Source organism: Blennius ocellaris (genome assembly GCF_963422515.1).
Source record: "Blennius ocellaris genome assembly, chromosome: 9".
Taxonomy (NCBI): Eukaryota; Metazoa; Chordata; class Actinopteri; order Blenniiformes; family Blenniidae; genus Blennius; species Blennius ocellaris.
Genome location: NC_137658.1, coordinates 5,130,709 through 5,154,084, shown reverse-complemented (window position 1 = coordinate 5,154,084; position 23,376 = coordinate 5,130,709). Strand labels below are relative to the sequence as shown.

Here is a 23,376-nt window from a genome sequence, read left to right as displayed (position 1 = left end):
TTCTTTCCAGGCTTCTCTGTTTTGTTTTGAGTTTTTTGGCTCACTTCTACAGTTTCTATCCAAATTTTGATCATTGTAATATCAAAATGTGAAACGGGGTGCATTTTTGCATAATTTTAAGCTATGAAAACAAGATTGTGGAATTTGCTGTGTGAACGAAGTTCCACAGTAACCACTTTATAACCAGCTGATTGCGATGGTTTCGGGTTAGGGTCTCCCATCCGCCTTGAATAGGACATTTCTTTTTTTGTGATTTATTCAGAATCAGTTAAAGATATGACAAGCATATAGCGTAGCACTCATGAACAAGCTGTACAGTTTGATATTCGAACTGTTCAAGTCAATTAAAAATGCAGGAGATTAGGAGCCTCAAAGATGCCAGAATAATAATAAAGATTTGGATCATGCCTTTCAGCAGTCACACAATTATTTAAGTAAGTAAGTAAAACTTTATTTATAGAGCGCCTTTTTCAGACCAAGGTCACAAAGCGCTTCACATTTTTAGTAAAAAAAAATAAAAATAAAACAGGAATAAAATGCAAATTTAGTCTAATTTGATAGAATAAGTGTATGTATTTGTCATATTTTTAATTATATCCTTCCTTAATCATGATTACAAGTTATTATATTTTATATTATTTAAAAATTTATATATTAATATATTTATACTTTTTCCAACAGATAATTAGTCTTAATCTAAAAGTTGTATCATGTTTTAATTAATTGATTATTAAATGAGTGGCTGTTAAAAAGATTAAATAAAAAATGTTAAAGGGGTGGGATTTATTAAAGTGTACTTCCCACTAATGTTCAGACATGCATTCTGATTTCTTTTTTTTTTCCGTTTGGTAAAATAGCTTCGGTTGATTATTGTGAACTGTTGATTTTGCGATTGATATAGATAGATATATACATACATAGATCGGTAAAACTTCATTCGTCCCTCTCAAATATTATGTAGTTTAAATTAAAGGAACATTCGGGGCTTCAAAATGCCTTTATTTCCAGGGTGGTGGTGTTGAGGTGCCAGTTTGCCAGTAGGGGTGATCATCAGCTCTGCTTGTAGAAAACAGCGTCGTCCTCCCCCCACCGCCTCTTTTTTTTTTTTTTTTTTTTTAAACTTCTACCAGAAGTGCGGATGTGAGTCGCATATTGATACGGAACAGACAGACAGTTGTTGTTTTCTTTTTCCCCCCTTCTCTTCCTTGCAATGCAATGCAGGCTTAGGCAATGATCATTTTGTGGAGCAATGAATCCCGAGGAGCAGACGGTAACGTGGTTGATCTCACTGGGAGTGCTCAGCTCTCCGAAAAAGAACATAGCGGACCCGGAGGAGTTTCTGAAAACCTCCCTGAAGGATGGAGTCGTCCTCTGCAAGCTCACCGAGCGCCTCGTACCGGGCTTCACTCCCAAGGTGCGTTACGCGTTTTGCAAGTTCACCAAAAGTCAACACACGGGCGGAGGAGAAGGGAGGGGTTTGACGAAAAGTGATAGGGACAAGAACTTCTTCCTTGCAGCAGGCCTCACGGTTATTTTTTTTTATTTATTATTATTTATTTCTCAGTCGAAGGGTCAGGTTTTGACGCGCGTCAAGCGTTTTTAGGCACGACGAGTTACAGCAACATTTCGTGGGTTTTTCTTTTTCTTTCCAAACGTGGGATTTCAAGTTGTGGTTGAAAAAAAAAAATGTTCCGCATTCTTGACATGAGCGAGTCGGTGGCGAACACCCACCGACAACACAACCGCACCGAAGTGGCCAAGCGTGGCGGTTAAACGGCGACTGTTTCTTACATTTTATTAGAGGAAAAACGACACGGATAGCGGGTGCAAGCAACTTGCATTCGACGGTTGAGACGAGAAAGTTGATAAAGATAAATAACAGTTGCAAAGAGGGTTCGTCACTTCCTCCTGAGCGGCTGCTCTTCCCGGTGCGCCCTCCTCTTCCTCCTCCTCCTCCTCCTCCGCCGCCAAAGCGCAAAGTTGCGTCAACGCACAGCGAAAATAAGACCGCATGGAGCAACTTTTTCGTCGAATAGCTCAATCCCCAAGCTGTATTCACACATTTTCCCCCTGCAGCTAAACATTCGCCTCCAGACAATAGTTTACATTAAAACCAAAAGCAGCTAAAAGCTTGACCCGCCTCCTTTTTAATCCATCCGGAACGCTCTTCCGCTCCTGTTCAAACGGGGATTTATTTTGAAACCGAGCAAAGTGAACGGATGTTTTTGCTGAAATGTGGCTGCTTTGACTCCTCCGTGGCATTAAATGGTTATATATACATATGTATGAAGTAGGGCGCAGGGAGAATTCCGTTCTTTTGTTAACTACGAATCCCTACTTGGGATTGCCACAATAAAATGTCACTTTATGCGCCTTTGCGCGTCGCCGCCTGGACAGCAGCCTCGGCCCGCAGCCTCTGATGTGCGCACTGTGTCGGCTATCCGTTTGGCATACTAAGCCGCGGCATGTGTTTATATATTTATTTCGTGTGCTCAGTATTGCCAGGACCCGAGGACTGAAGTGGACTGCCTCGCCAACATAAAGGAGTTTTTAAGAGGATGCACGTCCTTAAAAGTTGAGGTAAGTTGATTTATCATGTGAATGCAGTTGGGGAAAAAAAATAACAAGTCACTTTAGTCTTTGTACGGGAGCTGACCTTCCTCTATCATTATCTTCTTACTTACTAGCCTGTTGCAGTGGAGAGGGGAATATTGCTTTCTGTTGTGATCCACTCACCCTGCCAGCATAGGCTTTCTTGGCACGTCCATGTGGAGTGACCACTGATTCCCCTTGTGCCTTCAGTTTCTTTTTTAAATGCCACAGGACTGCCATCTCTTCCTTTCCTTGTAACACCTTTGTTTCTCTCTTGGTCTTCACCACTCAAAACATGTTCTGATATTGAAAAGGGGAGGGAGGGGAAACCACTTGCAGATGTTGGGAGTTTTTCTTTCCGTCACTGCAACAGCCTTACCACCACACTGGACATTAGTGTCTTTTCCAGCGTTATAAATAATCTTTTCTGGTTTTGAATCACATCACTCGGGTTTCTTTAAACGGCTAATTGAGTCAGCAAGGCTGGCTCACTGGCGGTTCAGTAGTCCTGCCCAGCTGGCTTGTTATGTCTGGGAGGTCCCCTTTGCTTTTATCCTCCAACTCGGCCTGAGCCCATAATTACAGTTTTTGCAGCCAGCCAGTAGTTCATGGGCAGGAGACTTTGCACTGCCCCTGTCAAACCTATCGGTCTGTGGCACCACAGCGAACCCGGCCCATCCATCTGGTGAGTTGGAGGCTTATTGCTGTAGCAAATAGTGTCTGTATGTCCTGCGACAACGCGAAGAAAGCAGTCGTACTGCTTTCACTTCTGCTCTTAAGATGCAGAAAGGGGAAGCTCCGGTCACTGTTCGTGGCCTCGGATTTTTGCAAGGTTGTGAGCTTAAAGGTAGGATTTCTGCTCTGATTTTAGACACGACTGGGAGCTTCAGAAGGGAATATTTATTCATGACACGATTCGGTTAAACCCAATGGTCAGCAAGTGTCTCATCAATGTTAAAACATTCAGCGTGGACAAATTACAAGATGCACTGTAGTTGAAACTCGGACTATATAACTAATGTGCAAAAAATAGTTGCACTGCAGTAATTTTTCTAAAGAAGAGTAAACTGACAAAACCTCAGAAATCAAGGCTGATCACACACTGAGAAATGTGATGATCTCTCTGTATGTGGTGTGATGATCACACTTAGCTGTGGATGAGGCGACACAAAGCTCATGACCTAGGTTTTACTACTTTAAAGTATATTTAAGATGTTTTATTTAAAATGTGAAATCTAATCTGCTGGAGGAAAGAAGATAGCTGTTTGAGACGGAGCAACAAGCTGTGCGTCCGTGTGTGTGTGTGCGTGCGCCCAAGTGAGCAGTGCATCGCAAATGATTCTGGCACTGTCTGTTTTATCACAAATCACTAAGTCTCCAAATATGGGTCAGGCTTGAACATGTCAGTTTTTATCTCCGGTTCGTTACAGGCTTATTTAAATCCTAGTGTGTGTGTTTCATGTGTGTGTGTTCCCATTGTTTCTGCTTGAATGTGGACTGGCTGATTTTCTCTGCCTATTTGCATTAAGCTAACATTATTATGAGGGTCGACGTGGAAAAGCTCCAACTTCAACCTTTTTTTGTGTTTAATAGATCCCAGCTTGTATGAACAGATGGTTTGTGGGTGTTTTGATTCTGAAAAAAATCTTCTTTTTTTTTATCCATCCAGGGGTTTGAACCAGAGTGGTTGTACACTGGCGAGAATTTTGGCAAAGTTCTAACTACGTTGCTTGCAGTTAACTTTGCGACACAAGGTAAGATGAAATTTCAACATGAAATGCTTCATCAGCTTCCTTCACTGTGACTTGGGGTAAACACTTCTGTGCCGGTGTGTTAATAATGAATCATCAGTATATACAGCCACCAAATATTTCAAGAGTAGTCAAATGAGGTCCCATACATTGTGCATGTGCTTCGATAAAGCTGTTTCTCTGTTATATTTTATAGTTTGTTTGTTTGTTTTTTTTTCCTATGGACCTCATTGGAGTCCTGATTGGGTGGGCAGCTGGCATGGCAGTGTGAGCTTGGATCACGCAGGGTACCATATTTCCTCGTGTGTGTCTCTGGGCGCGATATACTCTGGACTTGTAATCGTGTTCACTCAGAGCGGGCTCCTGTATAAATGTGTGCGTTTCCTTTAAAATTGCATTGCAGTGCTGCAGCAGGTTTAGACGAATTGTTTGGAGGATTTCTTTGGGGGCAACTTATTCAGGTTTCATGCTGTTGGGGTCATGTGGCTTTCCTGTATGTAAACAATGTTAGTGGTATCATGATTATTGAGGTTTCATCCCAGACAGACGATTCCCAGATAGACGACTTATTAAAATAAGTGAATTATTTGTAACGTTTCAGTGACTTATGATTAATATGAATGTATTTTTACAGATAAAGACACAGTTTAAAACCGTGGCGGGGGAAGGAAAGAAAAGCATGTCGGGACTAAAAACATTTAGACGTCTTATTCTTATAAATGAATTATTTGTAACATTTCAGTCACCTCGGATGAATGGAAATGTATTTTTCCAAATTTTTTACTTCCCCTGCCACAATTTTAAACTAAGCCGTCTGACTGGGAATCGTCTATCTGGGTTGACACCGATTTTTGATGTGCCTGGTTGATAGTTAAAGGAACAGAAGGATTCCCTGCTATTGAGATCTAAGTAGTGCATACCTTTACTACCTTTGGAGTTTGATTAACAACCTTGATCATTCGAAAATTAGTGTTTTCACTCGCTTACCTGTAACTCGGCTAATTGTTTCTAGCGCTGCCTGATGTGTTCTGCCGCACGTTGCTTTGATCAAACACCTTGATTGACTTTGAATGCATCATCAGTGGCTTGGATGTGTTTAACTCGGAGGGGTGTGCGTATGCCACAGTGCCACATGAGGAACAGACGCCTCTGTAAATTCTTGGCTCGAATTGATATGTAAATGTTTTGAGACGCTGGCGCTGCGCTCGGCATCTGTTCTCTCATCATCATAAGAGAACTCGATTTGAAGTGGATTAGTCACAGGTTAGTTGATATAATCATGGACAAGAGGCCTCTGTTATCACTCCTGATCTGCTTCTGAGCCCAGCTTCTGCTTTCTGATGGTATAAAAACGGCCTTTTATCGTCTGTCCGCGCTCAGTCAGTATCACTGTAAGTGATTGTAATTTAACACACAAACGTAGCTGCAGCGGCCACAGAGCAGAGCCAGACGGGCCGGTGGAGCTTCTCTGTGTGTGAGGAGGGGCATGTGGGATCCATGAGCTCCACCTACATCTGCCCTCAATGTCCTTTTCATCATTTTATTGAAGCATGACTGCTATCCTCCCCGACATCTCTCTGTGTGTGGGAAATGCTTATAAATCTGCAGCTTTTCCAGTCTAAACATGTTAGAGTTGCAAAAATGCCAGATAAATGTGCTTTTCTGTCTGTATGTGAAAGTACATTCAAATGTTTGTCGAATGTCAAAACTGCTGCGCTGAGCTTTTTATTTAATCTGAATTAGAGGTTACTAAAGCCAAATTAGCTCTTGACTTATTATTTTTATTCATCTGTGACATACTTGGATTAGGACATTTAAATATGTCTTTTCTATTCCCTTAAGAATTTACAATCCATTATATCCTGGTCTCTTGAATTTTAAAATTATATGAAGACCGGTTTAAGTATAAAGCTTCAACTGACTGGATTAAAGCATCACCTACTCGGCTCTCTGACACGGATTGCATCTCTCCATTGCTTCAGTAGGTAGCAAAACTACCTTAAAAAACCCGGTCTCTGTGTTTAACCTCTTTTCTCGCTGGTCAACGATTCATTTTGTGGAGTTTGGTTTTGGTTGGATGTGGGAGTGGATAGGCCAGAGGGTATATCTCTGAGTCAATATATTTATGTGCAGTTATTTACAGATGATGTGTTTAGGACTCCCTTGGAAATCTGATGTTACATCTCAAAAAGTCAATCCTTTCAGTAGCTGAACATTAAATTGAATTTAATAGACGGTCTACAGGGAGCGCTTCTGCTCCTGAGCACGTGTTTAGTTGCAGTGCTGCCATGTGGCACTTTTCAAGTGGCAACAGAATTCCAAACCTCTGTCAGAGCATTTCAAGGAGCGCACTCATCCTGCGGGACTGCTGGCAGCCACTGACCCTAAATCACACGTGTCCTGCTGCAGTAGCTGAGCGATGGCACTGCCGAGCGACCGGGTGTCGGCAACCTCGATTTATTTGGATATTTTTTTTTCTGAAATGCACTTCAGGGAAGATGGTGCTTTGAGGAAGTTGCATTGAAACATGTCTGTTCGTTATGGCAGAATTACTCCCCGGACCAAGCGTATGTTTACTAGATTGCAGATTATTATTCTGAAGGCTGCCAGTTGGCATCTGTTTCCACTTCGGCTTGAACTGGGATCTCAGTGCCTGTGTCACTTATGGTTAAGTCACATTATTCCATGAGGAATAGTGCATTTGTTGCCTCTGTGTGTCTGTTCATTGTCCTGGGGCCGTGCGGTGCGATAGACCGTACGCCTATTAATTATCATCAAGTTGTCAGCCCCGACGTATTTGTACCTGCTTGAACACTGATCATGCTGATGACGTGTTTGTGCATTTTTCAAGGTGAGGCTGCATGGCAGAACCTGTAGACTTGAATTAAATTTGCACATCTTTACAGTGCAAAACTCAAAGCTTTGTATTTTATCTTTGTATTTTCCATAGATTGCGCTGCAGAGAGATGTCCACAGTCCGGTGCGTCCTCTCCTAGTCAGACTACATCCTCACACACGCTGTCATCTGCTAAATCCAAAGGCTCTCTGCGTAGACAATCCAAATCAGTGGTACGGTTCTTTTTCATTGTGTTATAGAAAAAAAAACTGTTTAGTTGCCGAGTTCACTCAGGACATTTGTTGCTTCCTTTAAAATGTTCTCAATGTTATAACTGTGTAATGAAGTAATAATTATATTGGCTAAAAAAGATATCAAAAGATACAAGTCTCGTTTGATAAAACGTTCTTGTTTGTCTTACCGACTGCCATGGCAACCCCTCTGAACAGGAAATGTCTGAGAACGGCAGCGGCGGTGGGCAGCTGATGGTAAAAGCTCGCTTCAACTTCAAGCAGAACAACGAGGACGAGCTTTCTTTCGGCAAAGGTGAACTCATCCACGTGCTGCGGCAGGAGGAGGGCGGCTGGTGGGAGGGCACGCTCAATGGCAAGACGGGCTGGTTTCCCAGCAACTACGTTCGCGAGATCAAACCCTTCGGTAAGTTGAGCCGCACCGAGTAGATGATCCAAGTTCGTGTTTGAGTAGAACAGTGTCACCAGTCTCATAGGGATACATAGTCATTTCCATGTAGTTTAATTGGTGATTCACTTTGACGGAAAGAAATTCCACACGAGCAAGCATAAGCAAGGGTGGAAGAGAAAAACTCCCCTTTAACAGGAAGAAACGAGCAGAACCAAGCTCAGAAGTGGAGGCTTTCTGCTCTTCTGGTTGGGTTTAGATGATGGAAAGAGAGCAAAGGATCAGTCAGAGAAATAGAACAACAAAGTGATTGCCGTCACAAAGTCGGTTGTGGATTGTGAGGCGTGATACAAACCTTGATTCGGGGGTGAGGCAAGCAAAAAGCATTAATACCAATGTCCTTATTGGATGCACCAATTAATCACAAGACAATCAACTGTCAGATGAAGCCGTGATCAAATAAGAAAACCTTCACATGCACAGCAAGAACATCTAAACTACAGCTGGTCTGAGCATTTGGTTTGCAGCAACAACACGGTGTCGCCTCGTTGAGATATTGCTCATCAGATGTGGAATGGCAACAGCTTTTCTACTAAATGATCACACAGAAAACTTGGGAGTCCCATACTGATGGATATTATTGTGTTTTAGGCATTTAGTATGAATGCTTTTAATAAATTTGATGGCGGTTGTGTCTGAGCTTCAAGGGTCTTTTCTGTCTTCAATGTTTATTTTCTCGACAGAAAAGCCAGTGTCTCCGAAAGGAACTCAGCTGACCAAGAACTACTACAGTGTGGTGAGTGTCGCCAAACTGGATGAATATCAGTTCCTCAATATTAGATTAAATAATATCACACACTCCAATGCCCCATCGATAATCTGTGAGAGGGTGAAGAGCTGGTCGGAGGCTCCTCTGCAGTACCCCTGCATAGACTTTCACCGGGAGGCTGAGAAGTGTGATACCGCGATGACAGGCACACACTCTCGGGGAAAATTCTAACCACCACCTCGGCACGCCAGTCCGAAGGTACTGGTCCTGAGGTCCATGTGATACCTCAGAGGCATGCCAACCCAGATAGCCCCACAAGATCCAGGGCCTTCAGCAGCTCTGGGAGTTTCGCATACTGCTATATTTAGTTTCTTTGGCATCTATCAGTTTCTTTGTCAGAAAGTCGTTCTGCATTTACTTATTCTTCCGTTTTTTTGACCTTAAGAAATACTCCATGGCATGTGTGCACCCAGGCTTCATCTTGAACTCTGCTTGAACAGTACTACGTCATAACGTCCCATAATGTCACTTTCTTCACTCACCATTTCTGTCTGCGTTCGTTTAAATTTTACTCTCGGAAGATTCTCTGCAGTCCTCTGATCCGAAACCGTGGCGTTTTCTGCTGGTTGTGCTTCTTTTGCAGGTGGTGCAGGATATTTTAGAGCATGAACGCGAGTTTGTGAAGGAATTACAAACCGTGCTGAGCTGTTACCTTCGCCCACTGCAAGCCAGCGACAAGTAAGCAATGGAAGGGTTGTGACGGGTCGAGTGTATGGCAGCACAAGTGCCAAAGTCGTGTGAATTCTAATGACACGAATGCAGAGTACGGACATTTCTGTTGGTTATGATCTAATTGCAACACAGATCAGTTTTGTGTTGAAGCGACTGAAATTATAATTAGTGTTGGGGCTGAATGTTGGTCCAGTGACACACACTGGAGGACTGTTTTCACTCTCTCCACTCGTTCTACTGTGTGTGTGTTCCCAGGTTGAGCAGCACAGACAGCACCACCCTGTGTGGGAACCTGGAGGAGATCCTCACCTTCCAGCAGGCACTTTGTTCAGCTTTGGAGGACTGCACCAAGTAAGTTACAAGTACAATATCTAGACTCGACTTAAGGCCTTGTATGACTATTCTCAGCATTCTACTCTAGTTGAGCTCATTTTGTCATCTTTTTACACAATATAATTGTTCCACAGTGTTATATTTCAGGCACCTCATCCTTTCTAGTCATTGAATGCCCTTGATGCGTTTATCAAAAACACTGTAGTTAGTTAGTAGAGGACTCGGCCTGTCTCGTTTCTGTGATTCCCTCCTTTTTTCCCCCCTCCCTTTTCATCTGCTTGACTTGACCTCCTCTTGCCTGACTTTGCAGAGTCTCAGAGGGACAGCAGCGAGTGGCCGGCTGCTTTTTAAATCTAATGAGCCAGATCAAGACTCTGTACCTGGCTTACTGTTCCAGCCACCCCTCAGCTGTCTGCATCCTCACGGACCACAGGTGAGCATCAGCCCACAAGATTTGTGGGGAAATTGCAGTGACTGGTGCAGATTACAAAGTTTCCTCTCATAATATAGTGAGTTAAAGACAGTTGACAAAGTTACTTCAGTTTTTGGTTCCAAAACTTATTAATAGTCTTACTTGAATCGACGAAAGGGGATAGTTCGGTTAAGTCAAGTTTGGATTTGCATGAGGACCTCTTCCCATTCATAAGTTTATACCAATCAGGGAGATACGATAGAATCAGAATCAGTTTCATTGGCCAGGTATGTTCAACATACAAGGAATTTGGCTTCGGTAAAAAAAGGACAGTGAAAATATTTTTGTTGGAAGGAAATTAGGAGGATATTTATTTTTCTTTCTTGAGTGTTTTCTTAATTTTTTGCAAGTTTACGAAAGGGCGAATACACACATTCACACCCACGGTTAATTTAGAGTCATCAATTAGCCTTAAATCTATATTTTTGGGGAAGTTTGGCAGGAAACTGGGATTCTGTGATTAAAAACCCACGTATGCGCAGTGAAAACATACAAGCTTGACACAGAACGTTCCCCTTGTGCGACCCTAACTGGAATCATTCTTCATATGAAGTGTGTGTGAACCAGATGAGTAAAACGGTTCACTCGAGTAAAATATTAGTATTTTAGCATAATATTACTCAAATAAAAGTGTAGAGTAGGCCACTTAAGAACTACTTCAACAGGGGAATAATATACATGATTCAGTTATTCTTACTCAGGTGTGACAATCTTGTGAATTAACGTGAAATTAAGACGTGTAACGGTTTGCTTTGTAAATCATAGAGCCCCACATTCTTGTCAGATAATCCTTTCCTTACAATATACTGCAAAGTTAAACACACACACACACATATATGTGTGTGTGTGTGTGTGTGTGTGTAACACCAAGCAAGTGGTTATTTGTGTGTCAGTGGAAAACATCGTGAACTGAACGTAGCAGAAATTTGATCCTACTCGGTTCTAAAAAGAATTATTCAGTAATTATTGTTGATATTGAGGCACTTTTCTTTCGCACATCAACAAAGGAGCGCCTGCTGTCATGGAGAATTTGTGTGCAGCTTCGTGGCACTCTGGATTTGTTTGATTGGTCACACTGAGCCTTTGCCGGAAGCCTCTCCACTAGAGTGAAATAATTAGATTATTTCATTACATTCTAGTCAAAAGTAAAGGTAACAAGAGGCATTAAGCCCAGTGTAATGCAGTAAAGGTCAAAAGTATGTTGTTATAAAACTACTCTCATAAAAAGTTCCATCCATCATGCGTTCCTGCTTAGTCTGTATGGAATCGCGGCGCAGTATAGAGGAAATGAAGCCGGGGCGTCCCTGTCCCTGGGTTGCAATGTACTACAAGCAGATGGCTTTTACTTAGAAAAGAGAAATTAAACATAATCGAATTTGTAATATCAACAGATGGAGCAGTGATCAGGATTTGTGTCAGACATTAGGTGTTAAAGCTAAAGAGAGCCAGATACAGAATGCATGCACCATTTTTTTTATCTATCCTGAAAGGTGCAGGTGAGCTGCATGTCACCCAGTTTCCTCTGCATTAAGGTGAGAATTGTCTGCAGGGCTGAGAGGCAGACCACAGCAAAGCGCTAACATAGCCATGATCATTTTCTATAGTTTTTTAAATTTTTTTATAATTGATGCGTTGTATTTGAGCAAAGTCAATGAAGGGTATCCGCATGAGATTGTGACATGATTCTTTCTGTTCTTGAGCTGTAGTTTGTGTTTGTTCCACAAGGTGTCACACGTTCCATTTGACTAAATCAAGAGTTTCTTTTACTTTGTCTGAGTCCTTCCAGTGTGCTGCAACTTTCCTTCATTTAGGTTATCAAATGACTCATACCTATTCAGCAACGGCGGTCATTAATATTAGAATATTGATTACTTGAGCATTTAAAAGTTTCCATGTTGTATTCTGGTGCTGAGGTCTGTGAAGGTAGAGTTGAGGATGATCATCCAGTTCTTTTTAGTTAAAAATCGAATTGATTTACACACAGGAAACCAAATGTTGACAGGATATATACATTTGTGGTTTTGTCAGCAGGCTCTTTTTCATAGTTTTTACATTCCCATTTCAGTTACAGAGTCTTTTCGTTTGTCGGACCCATTCACACCTGATTATCAGACAGCGTGGCTCTATAACACTTGATGATTCAAGGTTTCGCGTCATTGAGACTCATGAATGGTGTTGTAGCTTACAACTCAAATCCGCTGACCGAAGTTGTGCTCCTGACTATTAAAGAGTAAAATATTGTTTGTTGTGACATTTCTTTTTTAATTTTTTACATTCACTGTTGTGTATAATGTGATTCGATAAAATTATAGTTACTAATCAAAAAAGTCATTTAGAAATTTAAAAGGACTCTACTATTAGTACTCGTTTTATTTGAATGGCACAGGCTTGGATGTTTGCATTGTTGATTGACAAACAACAAGAAAGTTGAAATATTTCCCGTGTGTGGTTGTGTAATAGTGTGTCATTTGCACACATATTGACTCGCTTTATACAGTATGTGTGATATAAAAAGAGTCAGTGTGGCTACAGGCGTTGCTTTTATCGTACATTTCATGAAATATCTTGCATTGAAGTCGGGGTGCTGCCGTCACCAATACTGCCTCTGATTGCGTTTTGGAAATGTGTTTTTAACAGCGAGGAACTGGACAAGTTCATGGAGAGCCAGGGAGCGAGTGCACCGGGGATCTTGACACTGACCACCAGCCTCAGTAAGCCCTTCATGAGGCTCGACAAATACCCCACCCTGCTGCAGGAGCTGGAGAGACATGTGGAGGTACAACACACACACACACACGTTTGTTTTTATTTAATTGATCATTTTCAAATACTGTGTAGGAGCCTTATCTCTAAAGTTTGTTGCTCAGAATTATCCACAACATATCTGACCAATATCTGACACTTCACTTCTAAATCCTATATAAAATAATGTTTCTTGTCAGCGGACTCTGTTTGTGTTTCTCTGAAAAGCCAATGCTTGCTGTGGTTTAACATTTAGCAATGAAGGCCTTGGCCTCGATTCAGGCTGTGCTGATTGACCTGATGTTGTTATTTGTTTGCACCACAGGAAGCTCACCCCGACTACACCGACATTGTCAAAGCAACTTCAGCGTTCAGGAGCCTGGTGGTAAGTTTGGACAGGAAGGGGGAATCTTGATGCTTTAACCAGTTTTCTTTAACCAAGGATTTCTTAATAATAATAATAATAATAATGATAATGATGCATTTATTTATAGTGCACTTTACATTTGTGAAAATATCAAAGTGCTAAAAACATTATTAAACATTTTAAAATGGCATTAAAAAATCAATAACAAGCTTCAATTAAATAGGTTTTTAGTTTCTTTATAAAAAAATGAAGCCTGTTCTTCCTCTTTTCATCAATTGACAATTCTTTACTGAACTGCATATAATTCTGTCCAATTCTTCTACTAAAAGATTTTAAAGCTTCTGAATTAATTGTTGCCATTATAGATTTAAAAAAAAAGATTGTAATCAAATGTGAAGTCATTTTCTGTGAGTCGTTTGGTTTTATAAGAATTTTTTTATGATATTTAACAACTGTAAAACCTGAAAGTGAGTTATTTTTGCAAACTGTTCCTTTTGTCAACTGTGGTATGCACATGAGGGTTGCAATGTGGTACGTGAAGTACAAATTTGAATAGAGGAAGAAAAAAAAGCAGAATGAAAGTGTCTGCTGCTTTTCCATCCTTTTGTTTCAAATGATCGTGTTGTTCCTATAGTGGGTGAGAACTGAAATGCCATTTAGGAGGACTTGGATTAAAGATGAGCCACGGTGTCGTACCTCAACGCCTATCGTTCTGAGACACAATTTCCCCCGTATGGCTTTGAGTTCCTTGTTTAAAAAAAAAAAAAAGATAAAGTGACTCACACACTGCAAAGTTGCACAGGAAACAGGAAAAAAGAATCATGCAACGGTGCCTATTACCTATGCAAGTTGAATGTCTGGTGTGAGATGCACTGCGAAAAGTACTTATGCTGCATAGTAATTTTTGCTAGAGGGAGAGCCCCATTGTAACACCTGAAAGTGTACTATCTTTAAGGTTACTTTCCAGATTTAGGGCAAAAATTGCTTCTTTTTTTTAAGGTGTATATTTAGAGAAAAATAAAGATCTGCTGTATTTCATCTCAGTATTTCTGAAGTCCATGGAAACACATTAAATGTTGAATAAATGTATCCGACTGTCTTTGAACAATAAGCAAGCACCGGTCAAACAGCAACTTTTCACATGAGGTTTATTTTCTGCGTGTTGCTGTGTAGACTCAGTGCCAGGACCTGCGGAAGCGCAAAAATCTGGAACTCCAGATATTATCAGAACCCGTGCGGGGCTGGGAGGGAGACAGCATGAAGAGCCTGGGTCATGTGGCCTACATGTCCCAGGTTCATGTGAAGAACGGCTGCAGTGAGGTGAGAGATATTTTCATTCCCACACTGCCTGGGGTGACTTTTGTTGGGTTTTATTGAAGGAAATCTGCATGATTTGCTTCATTACTGTTACAAAAACTGTTCATATGCACAAGTACAAGGTATGAAATGATTCTGTGAAGTTTTTTTCAAGCATATATTTAGGAATTGAGTTCACAAATTTGCCTGGAAGCATAGTTGAATGATGTAATCATTATATCACTGTTTTTTTAAAACCTCTTTTGTGATCATGTAGCAAATACAACCCATACCTACATATTTGTTATCATACATCATCATACTCATAAACCAAAACCGATTTGATCTTACCGTCAAATGTGAAGTGGTTATTGTTGCCCGATGGTGTGGTTTCTGTGTAGGGGGCTTACACAGGTAGTGGGAAGAAAGGTTGAGATGCACACTTTTAGCACCAATATAGATCAGTGTCGACCACATTCCAACCACTGTGACAGTTATACAAAACAGAACAGAGGCTGCTTATCCAAATCAGCAGCATGTTGCCAACCCCCCCACTGAAATATGCCTGTGTTGGCTGTAATTGTTGTTTGTGTATCAACGTCTTTTTTTAATGTTTTTGTCAAACCTACCAAGTTGCTGTAAAGGGACAGATTTGTAGCTTTTGCATGAACTCTTTGGAAATTGTGCAACCAGAACTTGTGTATAATTGTCTTTCAGGAAAAAGAGGAGCGCTATCTCATGCTTTTCCCCAACGTGTTGGTGATGCTCTCTGCCAGTCCGCGGATGAGTGGCTTCATTTATCAGGTATATTGTAACTGTCGAGCTTTTTCCTCTCGATTTATGTTTAAGGATAGACGATCATGCACATTAATGGATCTGAAAGGGTTTATTAAGCTTGAAGAAATCTTTTCTAGTGGTTCAAGACGACACAAACACGGCATTTCTAAGTTGAAGGAACCTCACAAGAACCTCATAATGCAAAAGCTTGTGCCGATGGCACTGTTCACAAGTTTAGTTTCATGCCACATGCTGCAACCGCTCGCCTCACTTCCTGTGTTTTGAAGGGTTTTGGTCAACGTTGCGCTCATGTGTCAATCAAGCTTCAATAAATTGCATCAGAATTTGTGCCTTGTGTGTGTAGAATTCAAGCATTCATATAAGATGAAGTACACCTACACATCTCGCATCGTTTGAGCCTGGAATTTATTTTAAAATGACAGGATTTATGGTAGTTTTGTGACTCTAATAGCCTGTTTACCTCCCTTCATGAATAGTCAACTGGGATCCGTTCCCGTACCCTGCCACTCGAAGTTGGATTAAACAGAGAAGGTGCACCAATACTGTATGTTTAATTCTATATACTGTCTGTCTCCCCCTTCTTCTTCTTCTTCCATTCAGGGACGGCTGCCGCTGACGGGCACCACAGTTACAAGACATGCTGAAGATGTAGACAATGCTCACTACGCTTTTGACATCGCAGGTTTGCATTGAAAGTTCTTAAAAAAAATTAATTGAGATGACAACGTTAACAAATAGGAACCCAATACAGAGATAATACATAGGTACATTTTTAATTTCATGGTTGAGTGCTGAAGCTTTCTCTATTATGTTTGGACTTGGATAGTTGCACTGGATTGTTCTAGCTTATAGTTGGTGAAAATGTTGCTTATTTCGTAGTATTAGGTGCCATTGTGACTTCCACTGAATTGTGTGTGTGTGTTGCAGGAAGCATGATCGACCGTATTACAGTATTCTGCGGTAGTGCTCAAGAGTTACAGGAATGGCTCGAACACCTGCAGCCCTTCACCAAAGGAGGAAGTCCTGCAGGCACCATTTCAAAGGTTAGGACACACAAACACACACACAAATGCATGAAGTCAAAACAGTACCTCCTTTAATGCTGACATAGAGAAGAAAAAAGTCTCACCTCTGAGGTGACTCAATTCCAACACACTTCTTACACAACTGTGTTTTTTTCCCCCCTCTTCTTTATTTATATTATTCCTTTTTTTTTTTTTTTTTTTTGTACATAGAATGCAGATGGCAAGCCACTGAGCATGGTTGGTACGCCCACACATCTGTCTGTCCTTGGCAGCCTCAGTGCCGCCAACCGCGGCCCCCTGGAGCCCCCGAAGATCAGCAAGCCCTGGTCTCTCAGCTGTCTGCGCCCGGCTCCTCCCCTCAAACCTTCCGCTGCGCTGGGCTACAAAGAGGTAGGACGCTGCCGAGCAGCACAAGCCCACCTACACTGGGGTCTTTGCATTCGAGTCAGAGTGTAAAAAGCTCCCCCACAGTTCCCCTCTGCCCTTTTTTATTTGTGCTTGTCGTTTATTCACACATGAAGCTTCCTGTTGTTCACACATTTGTTACCCTGATTAAATGAGTCCCACTGAAAGGTTTTAAAGGCACCTTGAGCCCTCCAGATTTCGAACCAACTTTACCGAAGAGAGCTTGTGGAGTTTCCAGGCTCCTCCGGGCCTCTCACCCAGACTTTGCTCATGATGACAATATTCGCCCGTAGACTTCGTAGGCGAGCACAAATTTCTGCTTTTCCACGTTTTGCGTCACACAAATTCAAGTCTTCCTCCTTTCCTGAATATCTGCGAATAGACATTTAATCAATTAGCTTGTTCTTGATTTTAATTATAAATGAGCCATTAGGGCAAAAAATCACAGTAAGCTTTGTTTTCCAGCTCCACCTTTTGTTTGTATTTTCTCTTGCAGGCCATGCGACAAACTACACACTAGAAATAAGTTGATTTGTGTTTGGCGGACTATGTCTTTGTTGAAACGATGCTTCTGGTAAATAAATCTCATACCTGTTTAAAATCCTTTCAAATACATTGACAGAAATATATGCATTTGTAGGAGAACTGTAGAATGGTCTCTACAAAAACTAAACAATTTAAAGAAGGAATATTGGCAATTTACCTTTTTTTTCCCCTCATTTAATTAACATTGTCCTTAGTATATAGTTTAATCTCAGACTGTGGAGAAATGGACATGTAGCTGGTTGTAGAATTTCATCTTCATAACTTTCTGCTTTGAGATTGACTGATTTCAGCGTAATGCCTCTCTATGCCATCAGAATTCCGTGTGTTTACCACATTTCAACCTCACAATCCAGGTTCCTCGTTGCTCACAATCATGGTCTGGAAGTTTCAGATGCTCACGAAAAAAAGGAGCTGTGGCTTTCCAGCGATATACGATCTATCCCCAGAAGCATTATTTCAACAATCAAACACTCTATTTAACATAAAACAAAAAACTACTTCTTCCAAATGTAGGTATTTCTATTGATTCTTTGCAGCTTGTTTTTGGTGTGATTTGTGACTTTACTGTGTGGCTGTCAAGCTGTACTTGAACTGACTGAACACTTCATCTATAAATACTGTAAAGGGATGACAAAAACAAAGTAGGACTGGAACAGAATAATGATTTCCACAGTTGTGAGTTGCTTCTCAGATAGAAAAGATGAGTGATCTTTACTTTATTACCCACTGAGAAGCAGGGGTTGTTTTATTACTATTCAATAACTAATATCCCTCTTCATAAAAGTAACTATACCTGTAATGACGTATTTATGACGTTCTGTTCCTTTATGTGCTGAAGTGTTTCACAGCCTTGTACCTGCTGCGAGGATAAGCAGCTGAAGTGCACGATGACGTAGGCACAAAAGCGAATCTCACGGTTGCTTTCATTATTGAGTAATTAGGAGAAATCTGAACGTGCTCGCTGTGAAACCAAACTTACAGTTCGGTCTCATGTGTCCCAGTGTAACATGTTTACTAATTGTTGTCCACGAGCAGCGACTGCACCGCAGGTTACGAGTTGCACGTCTGCGAGACGATGCGCAGTCTGTGGTCTGTGTGGGAAAGCAGAAGCTTTCACAGTTGTCAAGTCAGCACTTTTTGAACTTGCACTTCTCAAAATGTCTCTGTAATTTTAAACGGGTCCACCCAGAATGAATCACCCATTCAATCTCCCATGCAGTGATTGCATGTACATTCCTCTGAATGCATAACTCTTTTTGACCAGTTTTCCTATTCCTGCATACTTTTTTTTTTCTTTTTTAATGATTTCATTTTCGGAATATTCACTCCCAATTTGCATCCACAAGGAATATGAGTGAAGAGTAGAGGTGGTGCAAATATTCACCAATGACTCTTAACACACCTCTTTCACATCCTTCTCTCTTCGTATTTTTCATACACAAATCTCCTTTTTTTTTTTTCTCTTTCTCCATTCTGCCTTTAGAGGATGTCTTATATCATGAAGGTAAGGTTAGCTCTCTCTCTCTGTGTCTGTTTGTATGTGTGCGGGTAAGGATGTGGGTTGGGGAAGTGAAACAGGGTTGCCTGTGTGTGTGTGTGTGTGTGTGTGTGTGTGTGTGAGTGTGCACAACCCCGTGTTGATCTGACATGTCATTGCACTGTTTGCTTCACTCTTCTTTCACTGTCATATGTTGGTTTCCTGTGTTCTGTGGCCCAGCAAGTCTGCTATATATATATTTTTTTTTTTCTTTTTTTTTTTCTTTTTTCTTTTTTCATTCCCTGTTGCGAGTTAAGGTGTTGCTCACTATGTGTGCTGTCGGTTATCTTTTGAAAGCCTTTGTTATGCTGCAGTACGCCTACTTGGGGAACTATTTTTGAGCATCTACACACCAGGTCTATTTTTCAGGTCCAGTTTTGAATGCAGATTCGCATGGGAAAAATCAATAGAGCAAATATGTTGTCATGGTACAGGTTACTAATTCATACCATTCACCAGGTGATTTTGAATGTTAAATCTTCACCCTTGTGTGTTGATATTTAGAAAAAAAGAAAAAAAATCTTCTTTTTTTTCATTCGCGTTCCTGTTGGATGTTTTATTTTTTCGACCCGACCTTTGGCATACTGATCCTCATAGAACAGTTCTGGGGCTCTATAGGCCTCTGCTACAACAACAACAAGCACAAAAAGGCCAAAAATAAAGAGTAAAAGCATTGACATGACGACGCTACAGTGATTGGTGGTCAGCCAGTGTCTCATGGAGATAATCTTTCATTAGTCTGTAAAATCTTAACATGATCCCTTTCTCCCAATCTATTAGTTTTTTTTAAAGTCATCTAAATGCTGTTTATAAGGCACCGGTATAATTATAGATGTACTTTCCATTTGTACACCGCCGAGCTTTTCTTTTCTTTCACTGTGAAACCAGTGAACCTTCAAACCGACCAGGAACAAACCACTGCGCGCCACCGTTTACACAATTATCCGATTCACTTTCACAGGTTTTTCAGAGACACGCTGCAGCCAGTTTCCCCGTTTCATTTCCATGAACGGAGATCTTTGTCATTTGGGAGTGTCCCAGTCTTGGCTTTACCATCTATTTCCAGCTGCATGTCTGACTGACTAAGTTTCTTGGTTCCAGATGACACTGCGTTGAGTATTTTGTGTGTGGAGTGTTAATTATTCATAACACCTCTTAACCTGCTCTTCATAGGAAGCGCCTTTTCTGGATTGTGAACCGAATACACCAAAAAAGAAATAAAACCCCAACATTTTTGTGGTTTCTCAGTTTGTCTAGAGTTAGCGATGGGTAAAGATGTGATCAGTTTACCCACACCACATGCTTGCTGCTTTTTTTTTTTTTTTTTTGTCATTTAATGGTTTTGTGTTCCTCGATGTTGTTTGTTCATATGGGATTGCACGTTACCTGTAAGCTTGCATCATTTTTTTGGTTTGGAGTCTTGGCTTTCAGGCTTGTGTATCAGTTTGTGCGATTCCCCCCCCCCCCCCCCCCCCCCCCCTGTGTGCAGAGATGTACTGAATTTCTTCCCGTGCTCCTCACAGGACTCCAGCAAGAGCCCGAGGCCCATGAAGAAGTTCCTGCCCGGAAACCGAAAGAAAGACCGCAAGCCGTCTGACGACGAGGTCCACACGAGGAAAAGTACGAACTGTGCAATAGTTTGTTTGAGAGGCACAAATGACGAATAAGTAAAAAAAAAAAAAAAAACATAAAGATGAACTTGCACATTAAGATTATTAATGTAAATTAACTGCACTTGCATGTCATTTTTAAGTTGGAAGATATTCAGAAATAATAAAAAATAAAAACTTTTAAAGATTTCCATTGCAAATGAATCTGAAATATATGGACGTTTCATAAAAATTGGGGGAAAATATTCAGCCTGCCCATCTGGTTTTAACATAATTGCTTCATTTGGATTAATAATATGTATACGTCTTTATGCTTGTTGCTGTTTTTCCTCCTTGCTGTGTCCTTCATGGCGTCCTACAGTGAACGTAATGTGTATTCATCATGATTTTAACAGGCACAGTTGCTCTGGAGGAGGACGCCCAGATACTGAGGGTGATTGAGGCGTATTGCACAGGAGCCAGTCTACATCAGACCACCACAGGTGTGTGTGCGTTTATATTTTTCTTTACCAAATGAGGACAAATAGTTTCTGTAATGCCCTTTCAGATTGCACATTTCCACCAGCTGATATATACGCGTATAAAACTCCTCTGGTAATGTGTGTGTGTGTGTGTGTGTGTGTGTGTGTGTGTGCAGCAGTGCGGAAAGAGTGTGTCCCTCAGGTGCTTCTACCGGAGGAAGAGAAGATTATTGTGGAGGAGATGAAGAGCAATGGCCAGACGGTCATTGAGGAAAAGTAAGGCAAACGGGAGTTAATTCACTTGCATTACTGGTGTCAAACTGCTTATTTACACATGGATGCTGATTTCTATTGCTGTAATTAGAGTCAGAGATGTGATATTGATCCTGTCTATGCCGTTAAATGTTTACACAGAAGAACCCTTCTGTTGTGCGAGAGGGCTTCATTTGCACATCCAGTGGTTAGTAGTAAGAAAAACAACGACAAAACTCATAGTGCTTTTTCTTCCAGGAGCCTGGTTGATGCTGTATATGCTTTAAAGGATGAGGTCCACGAACTGAAAAAGGTGAGGACATTAAGATGATTCATGAATTGGACAAATATTGTAAATGCCAATAACAGATTCGTGGTAGTTCAGTCCAGTCAAGACATTAACTCTGCGTAACATCACATTCATTTATGAATATGTCCAAATAGAAGTTGTTGCACGTTCGTGACATTTACTAGAACCGACCAGACAAATAAAAAAAAAACAAAGCAAAAACTAATAAATAACTTCTTTTTCCCCCCCCCCAGGAGAATAAGTGGATGAAGCAGTTTCTGGAGGAAGAGCAGAAGTCTCGCAAAGAGCTGGAGCGAGTGGTTCGTAAACTGGCCAAGCAGAAGAACGACTGCACGTGGGAGGACGGCGGCCACTGAGCACATCCATTCAACCATTCTCACCCCGGTGTGGCTGCGGCGTGTACATTAATGTAAACATGATTTGTTTTTGGGGACATTTAGGATCGGGTGCATGTGTGTGTGTGTGGGATTTTTGTGTGCACCTCCACATTTCAATCACGCAGGGCAGAGTCGCTCTGTCTCTCTCCTGAGCGTAACCCAAAGCTCCTTCTCTTCAAGTTCAGGAGCCGAGTTCTATGATATGATGATATGATGATGATGATGGCTGACCCGTCGTCGTCATCCAAGACTGTAAATATGCTTCCTCATGAAGCAGCTAAGCTCAACCAAGCATTTCTAACATACTGGCCCGTAGTGACTGGCACTGTGAACCCTCCACAGCAGATGGAGCTTTTTTTTTTTTTTTTTTTTATAACAAGGACGTAAGTGTGGTTTTCGTTTGCTTCAGATGGAAACGGAAAAGGAGTCAGAAGCCATCAAATCGAGTTGTTTTCTTGCATGTACTTCTATTATCAAGGGGGGGGACTGATTTTCTTCTCTTTACAAGTTTGTCCTATTGTATTTGTCATTTGGATTTGAAGCTGGAAAATCTGACTTTTCTGTGCTTTTATGGTTGTTATCTTTGCTTTTTTTGGGGGAGGGGGGGGGGGGGCATTTTAGACATTCACTTCATGCGTTTCCATGCATTTTTTTTTTTTAGGCGTTCAAGCAAGTCACATAGGCGAGGTCGTGATCCTACATTCGATGCTTCCAAATGCAGCTATTTATTTAAAAACTGCATGAATGTACAGTGTTTCTACAGTATAAAATTCTGCATCAGAAATATAATAATCAAGCTATTCAGATATACGGCCTAAATCTATCAGGGATGTAGCTGCATAATAGAAATAGGGAAGAATTAACTGAGTAGGTCAGTAAATGAGAGTATGCAAATGAAAGGTTAAAATATATTCAAGAGTCATTTTATCTTATGGAATACGTGGTCTTGCTTTACTTCAGATGAACAAGACTTTATTTATTTTCTACCCAAGCGTCTAACTGTGGTGTTAGCCTTATAGATGTAGTTTTGCTGCATTCTAATCTGTCTGGATTTAAAGAAATTTGCGTTGAGGCAGAACCAAAATCTCTGCCAAGGAAAAAAAACAAAACACTTTTACGTCAAAAAGGAAGGACTTTTGCTTGAAATGAAACCATGCCTTGAGATTTCAGAGGATTTTTGTGGTCTCTGTGATGTCCTGAGCGAGCAGAGATTGATTTGTTGCTGTATGTAAAGCTCAACTGTTTTAAGTGCCTCCCAAAATGAGTCAATGCAGAGAGTTTAGGACCAGGTTAGGACAAGATGCATGAATTCTTGTGAATACGTTCACAAATGCTTTTTTGGAAGTGTGGGGGTGTGAAAACCACGGGGCTTTGCATGCTTACTAAGATGCCGCGGTACATTTTCTCATGGGTCTGAATGTGCACACCGCCTGATCTGATCGCAGAGAAAAGGCGGCGAAATGCAATAGGTGGCTGCTTTACTGGCTCAACTTCTGGGTTAGCGCCAGCATGGGGGAGCCAGGTTC

General features: G+C 41.2%; 1 protein-coding gene across 3 annotated transcripts; it reads left to right on the top strand.

Annotated features, from left to right (window-relative positions):
* The first annotated feature begins 1,145 nt into the window (after nt 1-1,145).
* On the top strand, nt 1,146-22,390 carry arhgef6 (Rac/Cdc42 guanine nucleotide exchange factor (GEF) 6). 3 transcript variants are annotated; one of them, XM_080501726.1, is made up of 22 exons: nt 1,146-1,414; nt 2,497-2,580; nt 4,262-4,346; nt 7,294-7,412; nt 7,629-7,836; nt 8,562-8,614; nt 9,231-9,325; nt 9,575-9,670; nt 9,963-10,085; nt 12,762-12,900; nt 13,192-13,251; nt 14,407-14,553; nt 15,247-15,333; nt 15,928-16,009; nt 16,255-16,370; nt 16,563-16,742; nt 18,787-18,807; nt 20,364-20,460; nt 20,846-20,932; nt 21,091-21,187; nt 21,422-21,476; nt 21,707-22,390. In XM_080501726.1, exons 1-22 carry the CDS (start codon nt 1,250-1,252, stop codon nt 21,827-21,829), a joined length of 2,319 nt encoding a protein of 772 aa, XP_080357852.1. In that variant the 5' UTR covers nt 1,146-1,249; the 3' UTR covers nt 21,830-22,390. The 3 variants fall into 3 exon arrangements, with proteins under 3 accessions (XP_080357852.1, XP_080357851.1, XP_080357853.1); XM_080501725.1 differs by having other exon boundaries at nt 21,088-21,187; XM_080501727.1 differs by lacking the exon at nt 18,787-18,807 and having other exon boundaries at nt 21,088-21,187.
* Nucleotides 22,391-23,376: the final 986 nt, after the last annotated feature.